We start from the raw sequence: 16,315 nt of genomic DNA, 5'->3' as shown, positions 1-16,315 counted from the left end.
CTCATGCGAACATTTCTGCTTTTTACATATGTTTGAACAGGGAAATCAGAGTTGGCTAATGATTCCATATGTTCTAAGGTGTATAGAATAAATTATGTTCGAGCGTTTTTCACGAATATTTGACTTGCTTTTGCTTCGGTTTCCTAGAAAACTAACCCGAAGACACTAGATAGCTGGAATAATGTCGTGCAGCTAAGGCAAATATCCTTTCTTTGCAGGTATAGCGGACCTAAAAGACTGGCGTCATTTAATTCTGCCATACCGAGACAAATATCCAGGAGGGGTAGTTCAGGGGGCCATGCCCTGTCTGCAAGAAGTCGGAGCAGCACCTCCCTTAGTCCAGCAACATCACTCCCGGCAAGGACATTGTTCCTGACGAATTCATGTTCCAGAATTCCAGTGCTCAACGGATCAACAGTGAAGAAAACTCCAAGCCCACCGAGGGGTGCGGCACTTTCTTCTACCACAAGCACCTCTTGTGAAGAGGAATGCGAAACCGAACAAAATAAAGACTTCAGAAAGTCTGTGCTCAACATGAACCTTACAGAGGAAGAGAGAGAAATGTACCTGTCAAGGCAACGTGAAGAACGCGAGCGATGTAGTCATACCGGAGAAACGGAGTACAAAATGGAGTCTAGTAACGCAGCTGAAACAACCACGACCACAGAGACAGAGACGTCCGAAGACGAAGGTGCGGTCGCCCTTTCAAGGACGGCGTCTTTGGCTGTTGGGAGAAGCAGCTCAAAGTCACTTCTGCCGGAGCCCGGGCTCCGCACTAGTGGTTCGAAGGTAATTGTGGCCAGAAGCTCTTCACAGAACACACTACTGTCCAAGAAAGGTAGCAGAGAGAACATTTTGCAAAGCTGCCAGAGCAACGACCGCCTTCAAGACCGATCTCGAAGTGCATCGGGCGGAGATCTCTTGGAAGCGACTACTACCACAGATGACGATGAAGACGTGTCAGAGACCCGCAGCCGACGTGTGCGCCGGCCCCTGCGTCGCAAGGGCTCGAAAGAGAACATACTGGATGCCGAGCCCGTAACCAGCGTTGCGCCTGCAGTCAAGTATGACAGACAAGAGTCGACGAGCTCTGTTGCCTCCTCAACCACGAGTTCATCGGAAGCGGCTGATCCTCCACAGTTAAGTGCTCCCCACGTTACCGTCTCAACTCACACGACCAGCGAAGGGGACGACGAAGACGAAGACGAAGAGGATGAGGACAATGAGGACGGAGTAGCCAGTCTAGCGGTCACACCCGTTCCCTCAGCCGACCACTTGTCGCCAGAGCCTTCTGCGGCAGCTCCCGTGAAGGATGAAGCCCCAGCAGAAGAGCACGACGAGGCTGAGCCATCTGACTACAGCCAAAAGGACGAAGAAGAGGAAGACGAAGAGGATAAGACTCTTGACTTTAGCGGGGATGAAAAAGGGGCCGCGGGTGCTTTATCAGACAACGAAATTGGTGACATGGTGGAAGGTAAAACCACTGTTCGGCAAGACGAAGATGTTGACAGTACTAGCGAGGAAGAGGCGCCCGAAGGCGAACAGAAGTGCCACGTTGAAGAGGCTGTAAGCACCGACATTCCTGATGGCGAAACTAAAGAAATTTTAACTGAATCTGAGCCTGAAAAATCTGAAACATCTGAAGAGGAAGAGGAAGACGAAGAAGAGGACGAAGAAGAAAATGAAGAAATGCCTGAAGTGGAGGACGTGAAGGAAGAGGAAGAAGTAGAAGAAGTTGAAGAATTGAAAAGTGAAGAGGCTGGCGACGAAATACACTTGCAAATAGAAAAGATAGAACAAACAAACAGCACTGAAGACGAAACTGAAGAAAAAACTGCGAGCGAGGCAGTGGATGAAGACGCGACAGAGCACTCGGTCGAGATTGAACATGTTAAAGGAGTGGAGGTGGAAGATATATCGGAAAAAGTCGAATCTGAGCGCCTATGCGACAAGGAGAAATCACCTGAACAGTCAAGGCAAAAAGAAAGTGAGGAAGAAGCTTCTGAAGTAAGTGATGAAGACGAAGAAAGTGACGAGGAAGTTGAGAGTGACAGTACGAGAAGACAAGACGAAGAGGCGCAAAATACAATTTGTGAACCTTCAGGTGATTTACAGCAAGATACGAAGCACGAAGTTAAGGATGAGGAAACGTCTGACGAAACAGAAGAAGAAAGTGATATTGAGAACCATGAAAAGGAGAATGGCAATGCTGTTTCGGTGCCAGATGACGGCGCACGGGCAATTCCTGAACAAGCTAAAGAAACTGAAGAGAGAAACAAAGTTGATGAAACAGAGGACGATAAGACAAATCTGCCTACCGAAATTTACAAAGCAGCGTCATCACGCGTCACCACCGCAGATAACCAGCCTGATTCCTTGCCCAGTGAGTTAGCCTCTTCAAGCACATTCCCTGATGTTTTTCACGCAATTACAAATGTTTCTCCTAGGCACGCGTTAGAAGTGACCGCTAACTCAAATAAGTCAGAAACTTGTACTGAAGACGCACGCTCTCCTGAGTGCCGGCAAGAGATAAGCCTGTCTTCGAGCTTCCCTAAACCGACTGTTGCAGAAACCTGCCAGCTTGCAAAGACTCCTTCTTCTCAGAGCATCACGAGCCCGACGCTGCTAAGCCCAGTGGTCACAAACAGGACAGCTGTGCCTTACGTCAAGCAGCCAGTTGTCGAAGAAACGCCTCCTGAAGAAAAGAAAAGTAGCTCTGCAACATCGCCGTTGTCTCCTTTCAGCCGTCCAAGCGTTAGTTCAGTGAACAGGTTAGCTTCCCAGTTTTCCTCTGTTCCTACCACAGCCCAGTCTCCACCAGTGAGGAGAAGCAGGCCGGCACATTCCGGGATTCCTACACCGTCCGTCTCTAGTGACTCAAAGGCTGATGAGAACAAAACTCTAAGCGTAGCGCAGCCGCAGGCAGTTGTGATCCGCCGCCAGCGGCCCACCTCTTCAGTTCAACCGAACCAGCAGAGTAGTGTGCCGACGCCATCGCCGACTTCAATGACCAATGCTTCGGTCTCATCGGCTAAGGTGCGGCCTCTGCCAGTTCCGCCACCCGCTGCCGTGCCACCGACTCGAGTGAGGCCCGTTCCTGTGGCGCCACCTCCCGTGTCATTGGTCCGGATTTTCCCTGTGCCACCGCCTCCGGAATCATCAGCAGCGCAACCTCCGGCATCTTCTGCGAAGGTGCCCCAGTCAACGGCTGTATCCGTTCCAATTCCACAGGAGAAAACGCATTTACCTATTCGAGCGAAGTCGGGAGCGTCAACGCAGTCTTCTCCAGCAGCACAAGAAACGACGCCCGTCACTGCGACCCCAGCGAAGGCAGATGTACACACACCGGCAAGGTTTATGGAGACGCAAGGAAAAACTCAAGCTCATACAACTCCAGTTAAGCCAGCTGTACAGACACCGACAATATACCCTGCAGCTCAAGAAAAAACGCATGTCGTACCAACTCCACCAAAAACGTCGAAATTACCACAGTTTCCAGCAATGCAAGAGAAAACGCAAGCTCAGCTAGTTCCGCCAAGGACTCTTCCATTGCCAGCACCTGCTCAGCGACCGACATCCTTGGATATAGGCAAAGAAAGCGCTAACAAGGCGCCATCAGCGGATTCTTTTCTCCAAAGTTACAGGCGGTCACGAGAGCTTAGCAAAAGTGATTCGTCGGGACACCTGAAAAGTCCTTCTGTTCTCGCAGCGCAACGAACGCTTCTTTCCGTAGATGCAAAACAGGTAACGCCAGTAGAAAAGAAGCCAACAGAAGTGCCTAAGGCATCCTTTACGGCTCCAAGCAAACCCCCCAGTGAGCCCCCTCTTCCAAAAAGTAAATTCCAGAACTCGTCTGAGCAGACACGAACAGTGTTTGGAATTCCTCCTCCAGGTCGAAGATCAGTAGCATCCGCAAAACCCCCGGAGGCGAAGAAAACCGAACAGGAAGTGAGGAGACAGCAGGTGCCTTCAAGGCATAACGATCAGGCGAAGAACGGCAGAAAGCCAGTGACCAAATTTATAGGTTCCTGCAAGGACATCGACTCTCTTTTGAAGTACGGTAGCGACGAAGAGCCGGAGACATTTGAACAGTTCGAAGACCAGTTCGAGAAAGGCGTGGCCAAAAAATCATCGCCCCTTCCCATGCAGTCCAAGAAGCACTCTCCAGGGGACAGAGTGAAACACTTCATTGGAAAATTTCAAGACATTGACGATATGTTGGGTGCAGCAGCTATGCCCGTTTTCCCACTAAGCCCCAGTGATCGCAGCCCATTCGAACGGTCATTCGCCGACAGCTGGGCAAAAAAGCCGCAACAGGAGGACAGTGACTCCTCGGGTGATTCGTCTCTCGAAGAGGTCAAGGTGTCCTCAGTGAAGGTACACGAATCTAAGCAAGCAATACGGCCTCGACTTGACGCATACACCGAAGAGATCGACTCCAGTGCAGTCCGTATCAGGGAGCCCAAAGTGATGCAGGGACAGATTACAAAAAGACCAACGAGAAAGGTAAGGAGCACCTATCTCACTTAAGACCGTCAACGTGTGCGTATTTCGGCGAGCGCTCTGGTCCGGGTAGTTGGTCCAGGTATTTGTTTAGGAATTTTCTCAGCGCCCTCATTACACACTATAGATAAAGAAGTTCCGCTGTCGGCAGTTCCATCTAAAGGAGAACTTCTGTGTCGAAAGAAAATAATCTATCTATCTATCTATCTATCTATCTATCTATCTATCTATCTATCTATCTATCTATCTATCTATCTATCTATCTATCTATCTATCTATCTATCTATCTATCTATCTATCTATCTATCTATCTATCTATCTATCTATCTATCTATCTATCTATCTATCTATCTATCTATCTATCTATCTATCTATCTATCTATCTATCAATCAATCATACCTTACAGGCCTACTGAAGGGCATCGAGTAAGGGGGGTAACAACACAACAGAAAAAAACAAGTTGGTCTTGGAAGATAACCAACGTCGATGAAGCGATTCCGAGAATAAGAGCGGCATCTGCATTGAACGTTCACTGACATCGCGTGAGGTGCACCAGGAGCGGCTGTGGCGGGCAAGGTACAGGTTTTGCCACCCTAATAAAAGCGTGATCTGGCCCGAACGTCTGCTCACCGATGACTGGGAGGGCAATAAATATTCGAATGTAGTGAATGATTTAGGGTGCTTCAGTCAAACCCGCTCAAAGTGAACCTCAGGATGCGCGCTCAACACATCCTATATTCGGTACATAATTGTACCGATGAATACTGAACCTTTTCAGCGTTTGTTATTCGTTGTGTGTAATAACTGTGTGTTCTGACGAAGCTATAACATTCCTAATCGACACAGAAATCGGAGGCCAAATATGATACAGTAATACATTTTTAAGAACAATAATTTCGAATTACGGCTCAAGTGTTTGCGAACACAGCCCGCTATTTAAATACGTAAATGTTAATGACAGGCCATCGAGCGCGGATTTCTTTATTACTATAAATACCAAACACCACCTGTCAAGTAACTACGCATGTATTGCGTGACAGCGTGATTTGTGCCTAATAGGAGCGTGAAGTCAAACCCTTTTAAAGACTTGCTGATGGCCTATAGTTGGTCCATAGTTAGTGAGAGCAAGAAACACACGCATCACGAAAGTAAAGTCCCGTGTCCACCCATTTCCTTCCGTGCGATCGTTTTTGCGCTCACAAACTGGTCAAATAACCATTTGCTCGTGACAACGAACGCAATGAGCGCGAACGCTGCACTGTTAAAAAAAAGAAAAAAAAAGCATTCATTGGGGCTAATAATCGTTGTCAACCTTGCGTATACACTACATTTAAAACTTATCGTAAACGGAACAGTATAAGTCAACAAAATATTCTTTCATTCTGTTACATTACATGTGTTCTTCTAAGTTCCTGCCTTATTCTGGATCCTCCTGTCATCTGATTCCCTGGCTACCCGACGCGATCGCGTCACTTCATCTTTCATTTCGTTTCAAGCAAGCGACCAACCAGCCTCGAAATACAAACGGCAGTGAAAGACAGATTTTCGTCTAAACGATGATTATTTACTTATCGGAATGGGGCGCGTGTTTTCTATATGTGCATCCACGAACAACACGCCGCACGTAATTATTCACCGACGAAGGGGAACTGCCCCAGGAGAGAGCGCGCCAGCAGTGTCTCAGGCTCTGCAGCACCGTGCGGTCATGTACCGAAATCACGCGTCATCTTCACCAAGGAGCCCCGCTCGTCTGGCGGGCGAGCGAAGAATGGCGGGCAGGCGCCGCTGCACCTGTGGCGCCCAGCGCACCCTGGCCGCGCTCACGACCCAGCGGAGCGCGTCGGGCAATGCGTGCGGGGGGAGACAATGGCGGCGTTCTGTTTTGCGAGCGTCCAGTCACGGGCTGCGGTCGGCGAGAGAGGACCGGCCACGACGCAACCACTGCTGGCGGCGCAAGCGGAAATGCCTCCCTGTGCACCCTACGCGGGCCGCCTCGCGATCATGAACTCGGACGGGGAGGGACCTTCGTCTTTCACGGGACACTAAACTTTCTCTCTTGGCCCGTTTCTTTGCACTTATTGCGCGTTTCTCCTGATGACTGTCCACTGCGCGGCTGGCTACGCACGAGGTGAGAGCGAGATCAAGGGAGCGGAGTCGTCCGGCTCGGCAACAATTGATTTACTCGTGAACGCGGGGAGGAAAGAGCGGAGGAGGGGGTAAAGCGTGGAAGAAGAATGATGATGAGAAGCGAGGCGCGCTGTAACGAAGCCGCGAAGCCACCGCTGGTTCCTCTCCTTCGGCAGGGCGCTTCATGCGTCGTTTCCTCCCCAACCGCCCTCCCGGCGTTACGGCATGCACCGCACCCGAGTCTCGCTCTTTTCCTTGGCTTTTTCAATCCGTTTTTCTTTTTGTCCTTCTTGTTTTTATTTTCTCTTCCTCGTCCACGAACCAATACTGCCGGCGAGCAAGCGCGCATTTAGTGCCTGCCTTCGTGTGCCAGCATCCGTAGGCTTTGTTTCGCTCCTCGTTAAATCAGTTCTCGCGGCAGCACGAACACTTTTCAGGCTGTGGAGCCGCCTTAATAAAGAAAAGGACAAGATGAGCGAATGGAGTCTGCTCGGGGGCAGCAGTTCAGGGAGAAAATGCTCAGGTTTTCCCACTCGTTCTGAGGTTGCGAAGCGCACCGCGCAAGGATTTAAGAGGGTCATTAGGTTTTGAATGTGGCCGAAGGCGCGGCTGCAGTGCGTAGCGGCAGTCACGCCGGAAAGCCTATTAAAAGCACCGTCCAAAGAAAAGGTCTCGTGAGGGGCTGGGCCAAGGGTTAAATAGTTCGGCACTGAGCCTTAATCCTCTCATGTCTGCATACTCCTATGTGTGCACGAGCACGACGGGCGAGGATGAGCGTGGAACCCCCAGAACGTTTGGTGAACGACCGCTTGCAACAGCATTATGCAGTCGCTCATAACGCTATCGATGTGAGGGCGTTATTCTCACGTTGAACAGCTAGAGCCTCAGCTTTCGGTCCAGCAGGTTTGAGTGGACAAACGGTGTCTGTCGGGTATCAAGTGTATGCTGCTACATATTGAATTGCTTGCTATTATACGACTCAAAATTCCGGCTCTCCTATAATATACGTAGAACGACAGTGTGCTATATCTACATTCTGTCCGTTTTTTTTTTCCTTATCATTTTCGTTATTCTCATGTGAATTTGCGCGCTCGTAGCTGCCATGTATTCAAATAGCTCTGTGACTTGGAAAATCGATCTTATTCTCCAAAATATCGCCTTAAAATGCAACATAAATACAACATAAATTCGCAATGATGGCACATGTGTGCAGGAACTTATCGCCTTCAAGCCTTCAGAAAACTATGATAGCTTGGAAATTTAGAAAGATAAAGCCTAATATATAACACCACAAGAACGCATTAAGCCACACGCACGAAGATCAGATAAATCCATGTGTTACCCACAGTTCTCATGGTAGATGAAACACTGCAGCTCCAGAGTTCCCTCTGGTAATTCTTGTCAGAAATTACGTCCGCAGCCCGCTGAAAATATCGAAGACAATGTGCCGTGATTTCCGTCATATTCCCGAACTATACCAGGTTTCGTCTGTTTAGGTGCTATTTAAAGGCTTTTAAGAAATAAATGAATAAAGTATTAGCCTTGGCAGCTTTTTCAAGATTGCTGCAAAAATTAAATTACGGGGTTTTACGTGCCAAAACCACTTTATTGTGCACGCCGTAGTGGGGGACTCCGGAAATGTCGACCACCTGGGGTTCTCTAACGTGCACCTAAATCTAAGTACTTGGGTGTTTTCGCCCCCATCGAAATGCGGCCGCCGTGGCCGGGATTCGATCCCGCGACCTCGTGCTTAGCAGCCCAACACCATAGCCACTAAGCAGCCACGGCGGGTAAGATTGCTTCAATCATATTTACCACACACTTATAACCGATTTAGTCAGAGATATTTCGTTCCAGGTTTATGTGACAACGGCGTGCCCTGTTGATCCGCGGAACACACAGCGCTTGCGTTTTAGCTGGATTAGTGGGCGTTTCTTACGAGTCGCCGGATATAAATACTATAGAGAGTTTCAGCTTGTCCATGTAGTACGTATTACGTGTCACGACACACCGGGTTACTGGAGACGAGTGCAGCAGTATGACATAAAGTCACTGGAATCTGGCAAGATGCCTCGACCATCGGAGCGCGCGCGCAGGCCACACTGCTGCGTGGTTGTCAGATTTGTTCGAACGCGTTTCTCCTACGACAGCAGCTCAGCTCTGTAGCTTCGCTTACCGCGGTTTGTATTATCGCGAATCGACTCCTTTCTTCGTCCTTCGACTGAAGGGCGAGACGGCGCATGTGCGGTGAATGCTAAGAAGTTGCACTGGTAAGTATATCACATGATGGAAAACTGGCAGTCAAACCTGCGCCAAGCGAGACAAGCGATATAGGACTGCCGCTGGAACTCATGCGCTGTTATACTCGCTACCCTCCCTCAACTCACCGATGAGTTGGTTTAGTTAGGTTAGATGCCGCATAAGCCGTGGTGCATGTGATGTCATTAGTTGCGGCCCGGTCCGGAAGAGGACAGCCAATTGTCTATAACAATATAGAGAGACTACGTAGCAGTCAAAGAGAAGAAAAAAAAAAGGAAAGTTTGTATGCCTTTTCTGCACGAAAGGGATTCAAATACACGAATATCACGAAATCTGTGAACTCAAACAATGATGTTATCAAAAGTTGCCTGGACAAAAAAGCACAAAAGTTGCCTGGATATATTCAGCCTGCTGCTATAAAGCCGAATTTTCTCGCAGTCTAGGCTTGAAATAGTACGGTGCGGCCCTGCGCAGTACAAGATGCAGTGCATGTCCCAATTCCTGGCTGCATGTCCAAGCTGTGAAGAAATTTAACTTTTTTCGCGGTTCCAGGGGTTTATACTTTCGCTGTCGACATCAGTGGGACGTTTTTAACCGCCCATATATATACACTGCGTGATTTCTACACTGTGCGAGCTCTGTTCTTCTGTCTTTATTCTTTTTATTCCCAATACCCATTCCCCGTGTATGCATATACATAGCCAGACCTCTGTCTGCTTAACACCCCTGCTTTCCTTGTTTTCTCTCTATATGAAACCAGTGAATGTGGGAAACCGTTCGTCTCGTTTCCCAGTGGCGAATGCTAACCCGCGAAGGCTAGCTTGACGCTGACGCAGTGAGGTATCTCCTCAGCATCTATACTACATCCAGCAGTAATATCATGCGCGATTTTCTGACAAGTGTATAAAGTTTTGGAGCGCAGTATCATGCGATATACCCGCGAAGCGATGACGCAGCGGAAATGCATTGTCGTTGCACATTTATTCGTTTACGGGGACGAATATTTAAAACGAAGCTTTCTTTGCCTATCTCCCGGGGTTTGGCATGCAGTAGTCGTCGCCTGTCTCGCCAAGTATATATAGGCACGACAAATAAAGACAATGCGCCGATATAGTGGGTTTCGAACCCGGGTAAGCTAACACCGCACCCGATACTCTACCAGGCCACAGAAGCGTATCCAGCTTTTCTGGACAGAAGGGTTTAGTTCGCTTGAGTGCCACCACGTGGCGTACTGACCTTAAACTTTTCAAACTTCCCGCGGTGACGCGTGATGACGCCAACAAAACAAAAATAAAATAATTAAAAGCTATCCCTGCGCATTGAACTTCGCCACAATGCTTGTCCCGCCGGCGTTATCAGTGTTCTTGATAAAGCGTAGCCGCTCGTCGTCTGGAAATTACTCGTCATCCTAAGAGCGTTTAGTCGCGACGAGCAATGGTTGATTCTGGGCTTTCGATACCGCTTTTTTTTTTTTCTTCTTGTTCTTTTTTCTTTTTCTTTTGATTCTACGAAGCAACGAAGCTAGCCTTTCCGTCAGAAGCACTTCGTGGCAGCCTTTCGTCAGTCGGCACTCATGGTTAACCTCCGAACATCGCACAGCGTTTACTAGAGGCGCGGTCGTGGACGGATTTTGATTTTGCCCTATCGAATTCGTTAAGGTGTACACAATTATTTCACTAGCGACTTTGCAATGCGCACTCATGAGCTACCGCCGCAGCTGCACATCTAGATGTGCTTAAGTATTAAGACATATACATGGATATGTTGGTTTTTCACCTTGACATAAAAGTCACGACCCAATAATTCAGCAAACTGTCCCTGTGTCGTCGCAGGGTGTGAGACCGGGCTAGTTGGTATTCCATGCTGCAGGGACTAGCGCAAGAGTGAACACGGGACACTAAAGAGGCGACAAGAATAAGCGCAAACTTCCAACCGGGCGCTTGTCCTAGCCTCTTTAGTGTCCCCTGTCCACTCTTGCGCTAGTCACTTCAGTCTGTGTAGTCATCCGTTAGCACGCTATGGCCGAAGTTGCTCGCAATACTACGTCACATTTACTGGCCACCAGGCCAGGTACACCTTTGGGTATGACATATACAATACTTGCAGTTAGTTTCCAAAGTAGTCTCCTATGACGGTTATCCACGTGCGTGAAGCAAGAACGCTATTTAAAATTATTGTGCAGTAATATGTGCGGGATGTGAATGTTCTCCACACTCTCTACCATCTTACCGTTCCGCCGCAATGTAGACTAGCAGATATCGAGCGCCATAAAGGCTACCCACATACTCAAAGACCAGGCGCGGAACTCCTGACACATAATTGTATTCAGGAGTTGTGCGACTGCCCAAGATATCCTTAGCGAACGTTACATAACACAGTATGAGGTTTTACTTGCCAAAACCACGATTTCATTATGACGCACGCCGTAGTTGAAGATTCGGAATAATTTAGACCACTTGGGATTTTTTAACGTGCGCCTACCATATATGTACACGGGTGTTTTCGCATTTCACACCCATTTAAATACGGCTGCCGTGGTTGGGATTCGATCCCGAGTCCTCATGATTAGCAGCCGAACCCAATAAAAGCTAAGCAACTACGGAGAGGAAGGAATGTTGGCAGTTCGACGAAGGTGACAGCCGGCACGTGAGACAATTTGTTCCCATCCTCATTGCGCGAGAATCGGTACCATCTGTCGAAGAATGACACCATAGAATGCACTGTGTTCAATGCGATGGAGTCCGCGTCCAATATTTCAGACACGAATCCTACTGTAACGACTGACGACCAGGCATCTCGCTAACACGTGCAGTCGCTTGACAGCTGCCGAGCGCTGGCTTCGGCCACAGGACCTACTTGACCTTTGTTCAACTCTTGCCGACATTCTCGCCTTATTTCGCACCATTGCGTTTCCGCTGAACTGCTTCAACAGCCAATTTATTTGTGCCAAAATTTGGCCACCCTTTCAACGTTATGGTTTCTTATTTTTAAGTCATCTTTTATATTTAGACTAATGCTGTCCTGAAATTTCCAGCGGTTTCACCTTTCCCAAATGCCCGAATTTTTGTCGGCCTCTGTTCATGTTTCGGAGGATCTTTATTAGACGTGGAAACCATAGCGTGGCCCCCTGACCAAGCTGCTCAAAAAGTCATTTTATATCCCTGAGTTCATGTGCAAACTTCTGCCTTCTTGCCGTTAATCAACCTCCTGATTTCCCTGTCACCTGTATCCCATTTTGACGACTCCAATCCCACGAAAGTTGGCGACGATATAATGTCCATGGGATTAAAGCCATATAAATTAATTCTACTGTGGATACGACAGCCGCTTTTGCTCACTGTAGATGGAAATATTGCGTTAATGAGCGCCATTCTGAACCATCTAAATTGATAGTCACAAAATTATGCGGATCCCACGTATGTGCGAATCGATGTAAGCAAAGCTTTCTGTGTTTGTTGACATTGTTAAACGTAATCTCCACAGAGTAGTCAGGCACCCTCTAATGAAATGATGTCAATGTTTGCCTGATTACGCCCGCCATTGTGATGCAAATAAACGTAACTCCAACTAATTTTCTCAGAAATAAACGCTGAATGAAACGCTGACGTCATCCTGAACAAGATCAACAAGCGCCCTACTGCTCGATCTTATGATGCCCCTATTCGTAAGCTTATATTCGTGATTTAGTTATTCGGGCGGGGGGAAGGGGGGGGGAGAGAGAGCGATGTGCTTTTATACCGTAGAAACATCCCTCGGACGTCTCTGATGTGCTCGTTTTTATTCTCAATTACCCAATGAAAACTGTCGTCGCTGCAACTTCATGATGTCCTGGTGGCAGGCCACCACGGCGTGTCGCGCAAGTATGACCACGCTGATTCATTTGGGTTGACATATACTATTTTGTGCGTCATACTTCGCCACATTCATTTTTCAAATTATGCCAGAGCTCGAAAAGGGCGGCCAGATCACTACGTCCCTTTCCTCTGTTTACTTCCGCGAAGTGTGTGTTTATCGCTGTGGTTACCAAATACGCCCAGCGGTATGCTACCACTCAAGCCTTTCTGGCAGCTGAGCAACTAAAGTCGCAGGCTTTCTTCAACACGGCGTCGACGTTCAATATGGCTATCCTCAATTACTTTTCGCGGACTTCGCTCACCGCCTCCTCTCCAATGTCATCTCCTATACTACTCGCTCCTGCTAGACACAACACAAACACGCAACGACCTTAATGAAGTATCAGTAACACGCTAGTTGACATGCTGTCGACGTATACTTTCGCTGAGCACCGGGATTGGAGCGTGGTCCTGTCTATGGTGACATTATCGGGCTACAGCTTCGCTCAACAACACCGCTCGTTACTCATCACTTTTTTTTGTCGACAAGAACATAGCGTATTTCCTCTGAATGTACTTTCGGCTTTAAGTGTGACCTTGCACGCCCGCTTATTCTGTTACGTTGATGGCGACCGTTGTCGTCAGGCTGCCGCCTAATTCTGAGCTTCGCAGTCACCAGAGAGCACAGAAAGCTGTCTTCCCAAACAAACCACCGGGATTCGAGCCATCTCCCAAATGCAGCATCTGGCATTTGGGAGATGGGCACTCTAACCATTAAGCTACCACCTGCTTCCACGAATTTCCGTTTATCTGCCTTCCCACTTCTCGTTTTTGCCGCAGACGCAGGAAGAACGGATGCAGAAACGGAAAAAAAAAATAAAGATTGCTTGAGCCGCCAGTGACGCATGACCTTAACTTTGGCAGGTTACCCTCATTGGAGCGTATGAAGGCTTGCGGCTTCGTGCAGATTGTGGGTCGCCTTAGCTTTATTGTAAATTTGCTTTCACCAACTCTTTTCAGCCTGAACTGAAACGCCGGACAAAAGTGAGACCTACCGTTGAATATTTTTCTTGTTTTCTAGGTTTAAAGCAAGAACGCTTATTTACACAAATAGTGATTTTTCTAAGAAATGGCATAAGGGTACTATATTTAAAGGTCATGTTTTGTCAATACGGCCCGGCACCACGTATCGACGAAAGGGCATCACAGTGCCGATGCACGCGGCAGGTTACTGAATGAGGAAAACAGGAAACGACTGTTTTTCAGTTCTCGCAACATATTGTACACAGAACACAAGGCACCCAGTACCATGCCTTTTTTTTTTTGACAACAGCGACACACAATGCCGGACTGATATACTTCCTAAAGGGGTCTCATTTTATTTTTCATCGCAGAACCGCAAGCAGAGTTGCGTCGCGCGTATACCGCAGCCACGTACTGTAGCCGGGCTCCTTTTCCTTTAACAATATGGCCGCCGGCGGCTTCACGCGCTCCCGTAGGTGGCGGATTGGATTGTCACTCCAGAAGTTTAAATACATAACCTCTTTGCATAGCAACGACGGCATGATTGTTAACAACATTGCTCTCCAGACTGATCTTGATGAGCTAACTCATTGGTGCGGCAGGGCAGATGGTAATTAAGGCAGACATAACTATACATCTCAAGTTTACTTCCGCTGCTAAGACGATTCCTAATGCCTACACAGTTAATAATACTATCATTGAAACTTCAGCGTCGTTAAAATACCTCGGTGTAAATTTTAGCTCGTATTTATCCAGGAGCGCTCATATTGAACTGATTACTACCAAAGACTTAAAAAAACTTCGTCTTCTTAAACGCCGACTACACCAAGCCAACCAGGACACAAAACTACACGCATTCAACATGCTGTGATAGAATACGCGTCCGTGATCTGAAACCCTCATTATACCTATCTTGTTAACATGTTGGAATCTATACAAAACAAGGCTGCTCGATTCATCCTTTTCCGTTACTCTCGGTATCAAACTGTAACAGCACCGAAAATATCGCTACATCTCCCGCCTCTGGTCATGCGCAGAAAACTCAGCCGTTTATCTTTTTTCCATACTCTCTACCACAGCAACACACCATTCGCAAGTTCACATCTGCTCCCGGTGCCGCACACAACGGCTCGTGTAGATCACATGAAGGAGACTAAACCCATTTTCGCTCGGACAAAACGATAGAAATACTCACATTTGGCCCTAGCTATTGAAGAGAGGAATTCCCTTGCTTCTAGCATTGCGGCTATTGCTGGAACATCATCATTTCAAACAGCTCTTTGGTCATACTTAGAAAATTCCACTGTAGAATGATGTGCGTTTTTTTTTCATTTTTTTCTTCAGTGTGTGCGTGTGGGCCGTAACGTTCTGTGGAATGTTAGATGACATGTTTTGTAACTTCTGAAGGTGCGATTTTTGTTTTGTTTTGTGGGATTTGCTACATGTACATTTTTTGAGTACCTGTTCCTAGCCATTTCTTCCCCTATTAACTTGTACCTGGCTTATTAACTTGTTTATTCCTGTCTTCAGCCGTTTATTTCTGTGTTGTATATTGTTAAGTTTGTTTGTTAAGTATGTAACGCCCGCATTGGGCCTTTAGGGTATTGAAATAAAATAAAAATTGTTGGCTTGGATATGTTTGGCCCGAGGCCCAAATCGGTACCCTGTCTTCTAACGCGTTCTTTTGTTTTCGTCTCTGTCTTGAAGGGACGCGCACCGTAACATGCTGCAATGGTGCTTGCGTTGAGCGTATGTAAGGTGAGAAACGCGGTTCTAAAATGTCTGTTCACTAACTTGTGCAGTAAACCCATGATTATAGTATTCGCGCAATAGTAAGAGTCCCGAGTATGGCATCCGTAACCGCAAGCGTCACGTTATGGTCGTAACTTGTCGCGACAGCGCAGTTGTAATCCACTGACCCTGCCACTAAGAAATACGTGCCGAGGTATGGCTGATGAATAATTAATTGCGAAGATTGGTTTTCAGTAAACGTTTGTTACCAAGAACGGCGGGTGTTTATACTATCGCAAAGGACGGATGCTGGGCGGTGACTCCAATCATTTACTCGCCACATCACACATCTACACTGGAATTCAACTGGTTTCACCAACTCTTGCTTATATTCTCTCGCCCCTAAACCGCGGCTTTGCCTACCACCCGGGCTCCAGCTCTTCCTCTTTGTCCCCCGCTTCTTTCCCAATCTGCTGAGACGTGCTACCACTGATGCTTGCTCTTCTTTTTTCTCAATAAATGAAGGCATTCATTGATGCATTCCTAAGTTACTGCAGAAAATAGCGTGTCTTTATATCCATAACCACCCTGTCTCTCACCTGAACTCTCCAATCGCAAAACAAAGATGCGGTGTTGCAAATGGTTGGGCGTCACATATACAATTTTCTAGGAATCACCAGTAGCACGGCGGGCAATTTTCGGTGAGTGACGAGACAGTATATAGAACACCTTCTCTGCCATATCCACACTCAGTGCTCTGCTTCGTGAGCTACTATTAGCTACTGCTACGAAGTACGAAATGAAAGAAACCTAGCTGGGCTGGTCACGGACAGCTCTT

The 16,315-nt window shown here is 47.6% G+C and overlaps 1 protein-coding gene across 1 annotated transcript in view; it reads left to right on the top strand.

Moving 5' to 3' along the window:
- Positions 1-522: 522 nt before the first annotated feature.
- Fhos (Formin homology 2 domain containing) overlaps positions 523-16,315 on the top strand; it is a 194,606-nt gene continuing 178,813 nt past the window's right edge. The window contains exon 1 of the mRNA XM_072287961.1: positions 523-4,506. Coding sequence (XP_072144062.1) covers positions 535-4,506 — 3,972 coding nt within the window. The 5' untranslated portion in view covers positions 523-534. The remainder of the gene's footprint in view (positions 4,507-16,315) is intronic.

The sequence above is a fragment of the Dermacentor andersoni genome, chromosome 1 (genome assembly GCF_023375885.2).
Source record: "Dermacentor andersoni chromosome 1, qqDerAnde1_hic_scaffold, whole genome shotgun sequence".
In the NCBI taxonomy this organism is placed as follows: Eukaryota; Metazoa; Arthropoda; class Arachnida; order Ixodida; family Ixodidae; genus Dermacentor; species Dermacentor andersoni.
Note: the sequence above shows the minus strand (reverse complement) of the source record. Positions and strands in the feature narration are given on the sequence as shown.